This window comes from Megalobrama amblycephala, linkage group LG8, assembly GCF_018812025.1.
Source record: "Megalobrama amblycephala isolate DHTTF-2021 linkage group LG8, ASM1881202v1, whole genome shotgun sequence".
NCBI lineage: Eukaryota > Metazoa > Chordata > Actinopteri > Cypriniformes > Xenocyprididae > Megalobrama > Megalobrama amblycephala.
The window spans coordinates 30,155,505-30,169,723 of NC_063051.1; the positions used below are offsets into that span (position 1 = coordinate 30,155,505).

At 41.4% G+C, this 14,219-nt stretch overlaps 2 protein-coding genes across 2 annotated transcripts in view; one reads left to right on the forward strand and one right to left on the reverse strand.

The window, feature by feature from the left end:
* On the reverse strand, positions 1–3,145 carry LOC125273268 (coiled-coil domain-containing protein 80-like). The gene is made up of 3 exons (XM_048198474.1): positions 3,130–3,145; positions 406–489; positions 1–287 (listed from the first exon to the last, which is right to left on the reverse strand). The coding sequence occupies exons 1-3, from the start codon at positions 3,143–3,145 to the stop codon at positions 1–3; spliced, it is 387 nt and encodes a 128-aa protein (XP_048054431.1).
* The window catches only part of LOC125274255 (NACHT, LRR and PYD domains-containing protein 12-like), a 26,008-nt gene continuing 14,542 nt past the window's right edge, over positions 2,754–14,219 (forward strand). The window contains exons 1-4 of the mRNA XM_048200471.1: positions 2,754–2,991; positions 4,187–4,455; positions 4,880–4,924; positions 11,716–13,507. Coding sequence (XP_048056428.1) covers positions 4,200–4,455; positions 4,880–4,924; positions 11,716–13,507 — 2,093 coding nt within the window. The 5' untranslated portion in view covers positions 2,754–2,991; positions 4,187–4,199. The remainder of the gene's footprint in view (positions 2,992–4,186; positions 4,456–4,879; positions 4,925–11,715; positions 13,508–14,219) is intronic.

Consider the following 14,219-nt stretch of genomic DNA (forward strand, 5'->3'; position numbering starts at 1 on the left):
TTAATAGCCGTAACCTCGATGATAGCCCTCATGGTGACTGTAGTCATCGTCTGGGCACTGCATGCCGAGATACTGCTGAATGGCCATCTCTTGCCTGCGAAGCTGCATGGAGTCGACCAGCTCGTAAATGATTGACATGGACCACATAGGGGAGGGGTACCAGGATTTCACATTCCCATCTTTCCCAACAAGCAGCATAGAGAAATACTCTTGGCTGATCTGGAAGTAGTTTCTGACGTCCTGCACCAGTGGGGCCGAGAGGTCCTCACGTTCCACTGAGGCACTTCCTGCAACAAAAACCACAGTTTCCTCAGGGTTTTGAAGAATAAAGCAGCATTACATCTGAGTTTCAGCAATAAAAATGAGTGAGTTTTGTTCACGGTGAAACAAAGTCGCTAATCTCACCATTTATGGGATAGAGCTCCAGGACTCCACTTATATCATCCAGGGTTTTTCCAATAATTTTCAGTACAGATATATGACGCAGCCCTGTGAATTTATAAACATTTTAAGGGGTGGTTGATTATGATTTCACTTTTTTAACTTTAGTAAGTGTGTAATGTTGCTGTTTGATCATAAACAACATCTGCAAAGTTACAACACTGTGATTTCTGTAAAAGAAAATATCTCTCTTTGCATTGAACTTTCAAAGGATTACAACAAATGGCTGATAGGAACTACAACGAACCTCTTTTGTTGTACTTTAACGAACTCCTATTTTATCAGATAATCATCATATTTGCTCAGTCTAATCTAAAGGCTTTAGTGACGTTAAATTGCAAAGATCTAGAGTTTTCGCTGAAGGGCATGTCCGTGGCGGCCTGACAAAGTTTGATGTTTCACCATGAAAGAGAAAGGTGTTGTAACTCAGGCATACAATGCCTGATCTGCCCCAAACTTCACAAGTGTGATAAGAGTCCTGGCCTAAAGACATCTATATGCCAATATTCAGTTACAGTCATAGCGCTACCTGCTGGCAACAGGAAATGGCATGATTTGCACTGTGATTAACTCCCAGAAACACATTTAAATATGCCACAAAGTACCAAACATACTAGAAACATTAAATCATGCAACACTTGGCTGAGTGCTAATGTTTGCGATTAACGCAACGAAAAAAGTTATTGTAACTCAGGCATACAATGTCCAATCTGCTCCAAACTGCACGTTTGATAATAGTCCTGGCCTGAAGAAATCTCCATGGCAATATTCAGTTACAGTCAAAGCGCCACCTGTTGGCAGCACGAAGTGTGGCACTTTTAAATGACTTGGCCATAATTCTCCTGTATTTACTCGCATCTGGTAATGGTGGCCTGTAGATAATATTCAGGTTAATGATAGAATACTTTTACCACTGCTGTCTCAACCAGGACACCTACACCCATGTTTGAACTGCTGCAAGTTAAAAAGATTTCTCGAACAGATATAAACACAGTACATAGTGCAGCAAAACAATTACTTTATTTCTTGAGAATTTTGTTTTTTAAATGGCATCAGTGAGAAAACAAAACTATGGTAAGCCTCTGTTTTGTACTGTTGTCAAGATGCACATGCTGTAAGTAAGTGTCCGTTATTTGTGTCCACACTTGTCCACGAGTACAACATTACCATGTATATACCACTAGTAAGTACAGTAATGTGTCTTACAAGTTACCATAAATAAGTGCCTATTATTACCCACACATGTCCATAAGTACAACATAGTTACCATGTACATATAATTAGTAAGTACAGTAATGTGTCTGTTAGTTACCATATATGGACACTATAAGTAAGTGCCTGTTATTACCCAACACTTGTCTATAGGTACAAATTAATTACCATGTTTGTACCATTGGAAAGTACAGCAGTGTTTCATGTCAGGTAAGTACCTTGTGTTACCACTCTTTTACTTGTATGTACAACATAATTACTATATATGTACCAGGAAAGTGCACGCACTGTAAAATAAAGTGCTACCAACCTTTTAATATGTTTGTCAGACTCTGAAAAATACTACATACTAACTACGTACTAACAGCACGTCCTGATTTTGCTGAGTTAGATGCGTTCCTGGGTCAACATATTTTGTTTCATTCTAGTCTGAAAATTTAATCTTAACCCTATTCCTACCCCTAAACCTAACCCTACCCATAAGTTATCCCAAAAATCAGAGGGAAATGATAGATGAATAACACTGATGTAGAAGCACCATGATTCATGATTTTAAGCCTAAACTTGACATAATCTGTAAACTTATCCCTCAAATCTGATTGGTTGATTTGAATGTTGTTCCAGGATCAACAAAAATGTTGACCCAGGAACATGTTGAACACAGCAATATCTGGTAATGCGTACTAACGACAGAGTGCTCTTGTGTGAGTCTAAATATGGATGCTGAAAAGATGCAAATCTACCATAAGTTTTCATAGCTAATGTGCATTAATATGCATTTCCATCTATGCCATGTTTTCTGGAGCAGGTGCTCAAACAGGCTAATGAATAATGCTAAGATTTTAATATAAAGTATGCTGATATACAGCTGTCTCAAATCTACCATTAACGCTTTCAGTTTTCATCTGAACTGATGCTTATTAGCATGCATTTCAGAACTATGTAAGTGCCTTTTGTTCAGCCTTGAAGTAGTTCAGGTGTTGGTACTGAACACTAGGTTTACTTTTTTCCTGTTATCTCAAGGAACAGCTTTACAGCTTTACTATGTCAACAGTTCTTGAGATTAGTGAAATTGCTCATTTCACTGTAAAAGCTGTCTGTCTGAAATGGCAGTCAGAAAGACGTGATTCAGTGTATAAGCATTTGTTCTTTTGGTATGTTTGCTTGAGTGTATGTTTTCTCTCATTGTTTGATCTCATGTTGTTTGACTCCTGAAGAACCAGCTCTGAAAAGAAACACCCACAGTTCTTCATGAGCACACAAAAGTGAAAGGAAGATCAGGTGCCTAGTCAGATGAGGAGAACATCTAAACATCTAAAAATATTGTCATTATTAAAGGTAAGTTAGTAAATATTTTGTTACTGACCAATGTTTAAGTATCATGTTTACAGTAATAACAGAAGATTCATGCAGCAGAACTAATAGACCTATATCGAAAATGATGTGGCTGAAACGAGGCTTAAGTGTTAGACTTACAGTCTTTCAATGGCATCCAGGTTCTAGATCACATGTTGTTTTCAAAACTCATAACTTTCAGAACTGTTTTATTGAGTTTTTATCTACTGAAAATCTTTTGGGAAGATGTTTTGTGAGCTGCGCAATCGGCATGTTGTTAAACATGAAACCTTGAACACACTGTACTTCTACAGCATTCCACACAGCCTCGTTTTCATTTGTCAAACTTTAAATAAGTCTCTGTCTTGAGTCCTGACTAAGGTCTATGTCACTAACGCAATTAAAAACAAACTTCTTACTTTACTTCCTGTTCTCTACTCATGAATGCATTTACTCTGATTCAACATCACAACATTCAACATTTCATTTTACTGATTCATTTTAATAATGAGAATTTATTCTTTTTTTAGTAGTAGTAGTAAGGGTAACCAAATGTCAAAACCACAAAACTGAATACCGGATTGCTTGTCTTATTTTTGAGATGATAAAATTTTGCACTGCAGTAAAACTAAAGATAGATAAGAGGCAATTATTCTCAAACAGCTCTTACAGATAATATTGTGTGTGTATCCGTAATGAGCTACCAACAAGTGTCTGACTGGTGCTCCAGGACTGGAATAACTAGAATAACTGGAAAAATGTTTTCCATTCCTCAAAATCTTAAGCATGAATTTGTATCATTCACAATCACTATTAAAATGTTTAGTATTTTCAGTGTGACATTTTTGCATTTATTTCTAGTTCCAAAAAGACTAGGACAAAATGTGAAACTACCTCTTGCGTCTAATCATGAACCTTGGCCCAAATGTCTTGTATTTTAAAGGCAGGTCCATGAAGCCTGAAGTCTGATGACACTCAGTCATCACCAGCTTTCAGCTGAATCCAACAGACCAAAATAATCTTCTAATGAGCACAGAATCTTCAACTGAATATAAACCTGAAGAATTTGTTTTAGCCCTTAAAAGTTTAAAAAAATTGAAACAATTTATTTGATCATTTGAAATTTATTTACACCTACTGCATAAATCCTAATCATAAAAGTGCAACTATTCCAAGACTTTTTCTCTTTTTCCAACAGTCCTTGAAGGGCGATGGCATTTATAAAAAAGCTGCTTCATGATACTCTAGATGACCTGGAAAAAGACAGTCTGAGGAGATTTAGGAGTTACTTAAAAGATGATGGACCCATTAAGGCTGGTAAACTGGAGAATGCTGATGTCACTGATATAGTGGATAAAATGATAGAGAGTTTTGGAGCAGAAGAAGCTGTGAAGATCACACTGAACATCCTGCACAAGATGAACCAGAACCGGCTGGCTGAAGAGTTACAGAACAACTACAGTGAAGGTAATAAAAGAAAGAATAGTGACCACAGAAAGAACGAATGGAAGCATAGATTTGCAGAAATGTGCATATTCAGAGGCAGATTTTTTTGAAAGAAGATTCTTATGTTCAAGGCATTTATTTTATTAAAAATAGTTAAAATATTGTGAAATATTATTACAATTTTTTTAAAAAAAGATTTGGATATCTTTCATTTTTCTTTCTGTGATGGCAAAATTTTCACTGCTGAATTTTCAGCATCATTACTCTAGTCTGCAGTGTCACATGATCCTTTAGAAATCATTCTAATATGATGATTTTGCTGTTAAAAAAAAATGTCCTGATCATTATCAGTGTTGAAAAGAGTTGTGCTGCTTAATGTATTGTGGAAACCATGATGCAGCGCCTTTTCATACAAAGTCTCATTCTTTTTTCTTTCTCTTCACAGTGCAAAAATCATTAGAATCAGCTGAGAAACACCCAAAAATTCAAGGTGAATTAACCTAACAATGGGAGCATAAATTATTTTAGCATGTTTGATGTATATTGATCTCAGTACAGAACAGAATTGCTTTCAATACTATGAATTTAAATACCATAAATGTTTGACATTTTTACCAAAAAATATTGTAAAAATGCTACAGTATAAACATGTTAATTGGTTAACTGTAAGTTACATATATGTTGAACAACTGTAAACATCACATTATTGTGTGTGTGTGTGTGTGTGTGTGTGTGTGTGTGTGTGTGTGTAACTAATTAATCACACATTTTTCTGTAATTAATCGCGGTTAAAACATTGGCGTTTTTAATATTTTTTAACAAGTTACTCTCCAAATGAATGTATAAACATCTTAAATACAGTATATTTTCACATAAAAACCATTATAATAAAGGTTACAATAACAAAACACTTTACAATCTTTACTGCATAAATTATAAATTAAATTTAGATTACTTCTTATTAAAGCTACAATTTTCTCTGTTCTCTTTGTTCTTTGATGAACATTAATGTCAGACATCACAGCAACTGTTCCCTTTCGTGGGAACTATCGACGCTACGTCGAATGACGTGATGGGAACCCTCTGCATTTTGTGTTCGTGAAGCACCTCTGTATCCAACCAATGAGGAAACGTGACGTCAGAGGCGGGTGACGTCACGGACCAGGAAACTATAAAGCATACCCAGAACAAAGAACGCTAGCTTCTGTTGTCTTCAGCAAGCGCTCTCTGTATCTTGTGTGTCTTATTTGGTGTTGTTTGTCTTATCACATATAAATAATCACGATCTCTTCGTCTGAGGACAAGAGTATGTCACACCAATCCATATATTTATATATAAAAAAGACACGTATTATGGCGAGAAACGGCAGTGAAGTGGGAGTGAGTATGCCCAGGCAGCTCTCGAGGGAGCCGTCTGTGTGCACTGTAAAAACTCGCTCTCAGGACACTGTGCTCCAGTGTTCCCCGCGGATCGGGTCCCGCTTCTGCTGAGGCAGGCCGGAGGCTCCGTTCGTGGGGTTCACAAATGGATCTGACAGAGGGTTAGAGACGGGCGCCGCCCTTTCTCTGCCTTCACCTGCCAGGTTCAGTGCCGTCTCCCAGGTGGAAGCACGCTCTGCGGTTTCTTCCCCGGGTTGAGGCACCGATATTCACATGTCCAGCTCTGAGGAGGTGGATATTGTGATATCGATCTGAGGATCGCCACCTCACAGTCACACACATATCGTGTTTCAAAATCACATGTTTATAACAAATCAATCGTGAACAGTTTGAATTTTCCCCTGTGCTACACTACAAAGCGAGTAGGGATACACACGATTTATGTGTCGTTTGCTGGGAGTGGAGCGTGCACGTCAGCTCACAACTGACAGTGACAGTGTTCATTCATAAAAATGTCCCGAAGAAAAGTATGCACTAGCGGGAGTTTTGTAGCTCCACTCCTGTTGGCTTTATTCTCGAGGGAATAAAAGTCTAATGCAAAGCTCGGATCTCGCGCTTGCCGAGGCAGCGCGTGGATTGAGTTTTCATTAAAGAATATAGCTCGGATCTCGCGCTTGCCGAGGCAGCGCGTAGATTAAGTCTGCGAGAATGAATATACGGCTCGGGTCTTGCGTTTGCCGAGGCTGCGCATGTATCACGTGTCCATGATTATGCATGCTTGTGTGTGCGTATGTGTATATATTTATATATTAAGGGATCTGAGCAGACGGGAGTTTACCTTTCTCTCTTTCCCTAAAATACTTTGCGAATTATTACGAGCTATAATTCTTTTTTTGTATTCTAAATATATTCAGTCTGTTCAAAAATATATATTTATATAAGAACTGGCTGCATTTAATTTGAGGATTAAATGAAATATTGAATACATTAAATTCTGAGGAATTTAAAAGAAAATAAAGGAGACCCTTCTGCTAACCCTGCACCCAGTGTGCTTCAGGGCGCAGCGGTCTCCACCGATCCTCCGAGGAGGGCCGGTCATCACTTGATTCAGCTGTTCCTTGCCGGTTCACCGCTTCAGGGCGCCGAGTCAAGTGCTCAAAAAACACCAGAGGCCAGTCTCGAGAGACTGGTTCCCTTTGTAAATAAGGCAGAATGGAAACTTCTCCCAAATATTTCAAAATGGGTGCTGCTTACAATAGAAAAGGGTTACAAATTCGGGTCTCGCCCGCCCCAGTTTAATGGGGTCCTTCCCACAGTGGTGGCCCCCGAGCAGTCTCTGGTAATGGAACAGGAGGTTATGACGCTCTTGCAAAAAGGAGCTATAGAAGGGGTTCTCCTCCCAGCAAGCTGTCAGAGTTTTACAACCTATACTTCATTGTTCCAAAGAAGGATGGAGGGTTATCCCACAGATCAGGTTTGAGGACTGGTTTGTTGTGATAGACCTGAAAGTTGGTTACTTTCATGTATCCATCCATCCGTCCTTCTCACAGGAAGTTCCTCAGGTTTGCTTTCAGGGACAAAGCTTACCAATACAGGGTTCTTCCTTTCGGCCTATCATTATCACCCCGCATGTTCATGAAGTGCGTGGATGCAGCGCTGGCTCCATTGAGACTCCAGGGCATCCGCGTGCTGAACTATATCGACGATTGGTTGATATTAGCTCAAACAGAACAGTTGGCAGGTCAACATCGAGATGTTGTTCTGTCGCATATGAAAAAGCTTGGGCTGAGGCTCAATGCCAAAAAGAGTGTGCTGGTTCCGAGTCAGATTGCAAACTATCTAGGAGTAATCTGGGATTCTATCATGATGCAGGCGCGGCTGTCTCCTGCTCGTGTGAATTCCATTCTCGGAGCCGTGAATGGGGTGAAGTTAGGCCAGTCACTCACTGTAAAACAGTTTCAGAGACTGTTGGGTCTGATGGCAGCTGCGTCAACGTGATTACCATTGGCCTTCTGCACATGAGACCCTTACAGTGGTGGCTCAGGACCAAGGGGTTTTCCCTGAGGGGAAATCCTTTTCGCATGATCAAAGTCACGCGCCGATGCCTTCGTGCTCTGGTCATGTGGAAAAAGCTTTGGTTCCTGTCCCAGGACCCGTGTTGGGGACTTCTCGTTGTCACGTAATGCTTACGACGGATGCTTCCCTCACGGGCTGGGGGGCGATCATGAGTGGTCGCTCGGCTCAGGGTCTATGGGAGGACCATCAGCTCTCCTGGCACATAAATCGGCTGGAGATGATGGCGGTGTCTCTAGAACTGAAACACTTCCTCCCAGACCTGAGGGGCCACCACGTGTTGGTCCGTACGGACAACACGACGGTGGTCTCTTATGACCAGTCACTCACTGTAAAACAGTTTCAGAGACTGTTGGGTCTTATGGCAGCTGCGTCCAACGTGGTTACTATTGGCCTTCTGCACATGAGACCCTTACAGTGGTGGCTCAGGACCAAGGGGTTTTCCCTGAGGGGAAATCCTTTTCGCATGATCAAAGTCACGCGGCGATGCCTTCGTGCTCTGGTCATGTGGAAAAAGCTTTGGTTCCTGTCCCAGGACCCGTGTTGGGGACTTCTCGTCGTCGCGTAATGCTTACGACGGATGCTTCCCTCATGGGCTGGGGGGCGATCATGAGTGGTCGCTCGGCTCAGGGTCTATGGGAGGACCATCAGCTCTCCTGGCACATAAATCGGCTGGAGATGATGGCGGTGTCTCTAGAACTGAAACACTTCCTCCCAGACCTGAGGGCCACCACGTATTGGTCCGTACGGACAACACGACGGTGGTCTCTTATGACCAGTCACTCACTGTAAAACAGTTTCAGAGACTGTTGGGTCTTATGGCAGCTGCGTCCAACGTGATAACTTTTGGCCTTCTGCACATGAGACTCTTACAGTGGTGGCTCAGGACCAAGGGGTTTTCTCCGAGGGGAAATCCTTTTCGCAAGATCAAAAGTCACGCGGCGATGCCTTCGTGCTCTGGTCATGTGGAAAAAGCCTTGGTTCCTGTCCCAGAACCCATGTTGGGGACTTCTCGTCGTCGTGTAATGCTTACGACGGATGCTTCCCTCATGGGCTGGGGGGGCGATCATGAGTGGTCGCTCAGCTCAGGGTCTCTGGGAGGACCATCAGTTCCTGGCACTTAAATCGGCTGGAAATGATGGCGGTATTTCTTGCAGTAAAATACTTCCTCCCAGACCTGAGGGCATTAAAATGTGGGAGCAGACGCCCTGTCGAGGCAGGGGCCGAGGCCCGGGGAATGGAGTCTCCACACTGAGGTGTGGAGCTCACTTTGGAAATCTTTGGTCGAGCTGAAATCAACCTATTTGCTTCAGGGGAATCAACCCAGTGTCCACTGTGGTTCTCCCTATCTCATTCAGCACCACTGGGTCTGGATGCCATGGTACAGACGTGGCCGAGGCTGCGTCTGTATGCATTTCCCCGTTCGCTCTGCTCCCGGGAGTTCTGGAGAAAGTACGCCAGGAAGGGGTCAGTCTAATATTGATAGCTCTGTACTGGCCAACCAAAATATGGTTCTCAGACCTAGTGTCACTTCTAGATGGCTCCCTGATGGAGCTTCCTCTCAGGCAGGACCTCCTGTCTGTCTCAAGCGGGTGGCATGATAATTCATCCACGCCCAGAACTATGGAGACTGTGGGCCTGGCCTCTGAGGGGGCCAGGCTCATAGATGCTGCTCTCCCAACTGAGGTTGTGGAGACCATACTCCACTCCAGAGCTCCCTCCACGAGGAAGTGTATGCGGCCATTTCGGCCATACTCCTCTGGGGGATTCCTCGGTAGGTCGAGACCCCCCTTTTTTATACGCTCCCCCGTGGTACTCTGAGGCTGAGGCCTTCAGTACGTACAAGGACTCAGGCCTGGGACTTGGCCGTGGTATTAGAAGGGTTAGCCGAGGCTCCCTTCGAACCACTAGAGGAATTTTCAGAGAAATTCCTCACCCTTAAAGACCATATTTCTACTGGCTATTTCATCTCTTAAAAGAGTAGGAGATCTTCAAGCACTTTCAGCTGCTTCTTTGTGTTTGGAATTCGCACCTGGAATGGTCAAAGCATTCCTGCACACTAGACCAGGCTGTATGCCTAAGGTCCCCACCAACGTCCCAGGTTCCATTGTACTTCAGGCCGTCCATCTTCCTCCATTTACAACTTTGGATCAGGAGAAACTCAATCTGCTCTGCCCAGTGAGGGCTTTAGATGCATATGTCCACAGAGCTGCCCTGTGGGGCAAAAGAGATCAATTGCTTGTGTGTTTTATGGGTCTCATTAGAAAGGAGGTCCAGCATCTAAGCAGAGAATGAGCAAGTGGGTGGCCGAGGCTATCTCACTTGCTTATGAGGCGGCCGGACAGCCATCTCCATTAGCTGTCCGTGTTCACTCGACTAGGGGTATGGCGGCCTCAAAGGCCTTAATGTCAGGAATATCCATTAATGACATATGTGGTTCTGCTGGATGGTCATCCCAGCACACATTTATTGGTTTTACAACCTGGATGTAGGCTCCTCTCCGGGGTCCTCAGTTCTGTCTACAAGATAACAGACAGGTACTTGGTGATACGGCGTAGTTGGGATAGCGTTCCCATCACGTCATTCGACGTAGCGTCGATAGTTCCCACGAAAGGGAACGTCTCGGGTTACAGATGTAACCCCTGTTCCCTGAGTAAGGGAACGAGACGCTACGTCACGTTGCCGTACCCCCGGCATACCTGTGAGCGTCTTGCTTCAGACATATTCCAGAAGCTAGCGTTCTTCGTTCTGGGTATGCTTTATAGTTTCCTGGTCCGTGACGTCACCCGCCTCTGACGTCACGTTTCCTCATTGGTTGGATACAGAGGTGCTTCACGAACACAAAATGCAGAGGGTTCCCATCACGTCATTCGACGTAGCGTCTCGTTCCCTTACTCAGGGAACAGGGGTTACATCTGTAACCCGAGACGTTTTTTAGGCTACTGTCACTTTAAGAGCTGCCGCTGCCGAACATGATGCGGATCTGATGCGGATCTCATTTTCTCTCTAAGTTCATTTAAGATGATATTTAACTAATTTAAGACTGCTCTTATGAGGATACTCAACAAAATTGGCATTTTGGCATAATTCTATGTGTAATTGTTTGTTCAAGCACGAAAGAGAACTCGATACTGGCGCACATCTTTCAGTGCGCACGAGTCGACATGACATAGACAGTCTGTTCTCATTTATCTTGTGGGGCTTGAATGGTTTAAAAGCACTTGCAGGAGTGTAATCATATAATTTAACACAACACTAGCCAAATTATGACAAAGTATATTTTATATATATTATATTATATTTTATACACATTATTTTAGTGTTGTGTGTTACTTTGATGGTGTTTTGTCTTTGTGTGAATGATCCTGAGCATCATCTATATACAAGTATTGTAATTTTTTTTTTATGAACAGGCCGCTTACAATGAACTCTGATTCATCATGAGGCTTTCTGTTTTACCACCTGTATTATAGAGGTGGTTATTGGTACATTATAAACGTCAAAAGGCAGAGTTTTTTAGGTATATTATTATTGTGACTTAGTGAAATATACAGTTATAAGCTGTAAAATATACAGGCATCCTGTAAAACTGGAATTATCTCAGAATTATTTACAGAGAATTTCTGGCAACCACGGCTAGCATTTTAGCATATTTTAACCATAAATTTAATTTTAGATTTAATTTAGATTTTTTTTTTTTTTTACAGAGTATGTCTGCATCAGTTGATTTTAATGATAATCATGCCAATGTGAAACACCTTCCATGTTTAATTTTCTAGTGTTGTTTTATTAACACCTTTCCTGTTTATTTATATTTTTACATAACAGATGATTTGCAGGATTTCTTAAAGACTCACAAAACGAACATGAAGAAAAAAGTAGAACACATTTTTGAGTGTAAAAAGGAAAAAGAAGCACATCTCAAGGATGTTTTTACAGAACTCTTCATTACGGAGGGGGATCTTAAAGAAGTCAATCAAGAACATGAGATTCTGCAGATTGATAAAGCCTTTAAACATCACAAATCACAGAACAGGCCAATCAAATGCAATGATGTATTTAGTATGAACAAAAGTGAAAAGAAAAAGATTGTGCTGACCAAAGGGATTGCTGGAATTGGAAAAACTGTATCAGTGCACAAGTTCATTCTGGACTGGGCAGAAGGAGAAGCCAATCAGGACATAGACTGTGTTTTTCTGCTTCCATTCCGAAAGATTAACTGCATTATAGATAGAAAGTTCAGTCTGCATGAGTTTCTACAGAAATTTAATCCTGAACTGGAGGACCTGGAAACAGCAAAGATATGTAAGATATATAAATGTAATCTTGCGTTTGTCTTTGATGGACTGGATGAGAGTCGACTGACTTTGGATTTTGACAGTGGAATGGTGACAAGTTTTGAGGAGCGATCATCTGTTGATGAACTGTTTACAAGTTTGGTGAATGGGACTTTGCTTCCATCAGCTCAGGTCTGGGTGACATCACGACCAGCAGCAGCCAATCAGATCCCTCCTGAGCATGTAGGATTGTTCACAGAGGTGCGAGGATTCAGTGACCAGCAGAAGGAGGAGTATTTCAGAAAGAAAATCAAAGATGAGACTCAGGCCTCCAAAATGATCTCACACATTAAAAAATCTCGTAGTCTTTACATAATGTGTTACATCCCCATGTTCTGTTGGATCACAGCCACTGTTCTTCAGGATGTCCCTATTGGGAACAATGCAGAAAACATCAACACGACACTCACTGAAATGTACATCCACTTCCTGCTGATACAGATGAACATGAAGAGCCAGAAATGTGACAGAAAAACAGAAAGAGAACGTACCAAGCTCTTAGATTCCAATAAAACAATGATTTTGAAGTTATCCAAGTTAGCATTTGAACAACTGAAGAAAGAAAACTATGTGTTATATGAGAAGGATCTGAGAGCATGTGGTATTGATGTGAGTGAAGACTTTGAGGCCACAGGAATGCTCACTGAGATCTTTCAGCAAGAAGCTGCTCTTCATGAGATGAAGGTCTTCTGCTTTGTGCATCTGAGTGTTCAAGAGTTCCTCGCTGCAGTGCACGTTTTCCTCTGCTACCTGGACAAGAACATGGATGAGCTGCAGTTTTTCATTGAAAAAACTCAAAACTGGTACCGATACAAAAAGATTGCTTTACATGATTTACTAAAGGAGGCTGTTAAGAAAGCAATGCAAAGTCAGAAAGGACATTTAGACCTATTTTTACGGTTTCTGCTGGGCATTTCACTGAAATCCAATCAGAACCTGCTCAGTGGTCTGTTCACACACACTGAAGACAGCAAACACAGCGTCACAAAAATAACCAAACACATTAAAGAACAATTTCAAAATCAGGACATCTCACGTGAAGCTTCAATCAACCTCTTCTACTGTTTACTGGAGCTCAATGATAATTCGTTATACACAGAAATCCAAAGATACTTCAAAACATCTCCAGAAAGAAGACTCTCATCTTCCATGTGCTCATTGATGGCTCATGTACTGATGATGTCAGAGGAGGTGCTGGATGAGTTCAACCTGAAGATGTTCAATACTGAATCAGGAGGCCAACTGAGTCTCCTGCCAGCTGTGAAATGCTACAAAAAAGCCATGTAAGTAACTTGTTGACCACTGTTTTGTCAAAGTTTTTGACTCTGAAAATCAAGTTTAAGTGCAGTGATGAAGATACAGTGTGTGTTTTTATCATGATTTTACTGTTTTTGGAGAGCAAAATTTTTATTTACTAAATTGGATTTTCTAAACAGTGATTTATAGAAATTAGGGCTTGCATAGACTAGTCGAGTAGTCGAGAGATCGACTACTTCAACTATTAGTCGGTGCTGTCGGAAACAATCGACTACTTGAGCGTGCATTAACCATACCTGAATTTAAAAAAAGATACGTCACAATATTGTAAATCTTTCCATTTTAAACCAATAAGGGGGAGCCAATGGATATCACACAAGAAGCAATGTGCAAACTTTGCGCAAGAGTTATGCCTGTGAAAGCCTAACCTCGGTCAGTAGGCTATTCAAAGTGAAAGTAAAAAGTGACGGAGCTGTCTGACGCTGCATTAACGGACCGTATTCTCTCAGAGACGAATTTCAACATATTATGCTGCACTGTAAAAAAAGAATTGTTGGTTTAACTTAAAAAAGTAAGTTACCTGGTTGCCTTAAAATTTTGAGGTTTTTTTTAATTAAAAATTTGAGTTAATACAATGAAGGCAATTGGTTTATTCAACAGAAACTCAAAATATTATGTTATCTGAACCACATTGACTTGACAAAAGAAAAGTAATTTTTACAGTGTGATAACGGTATA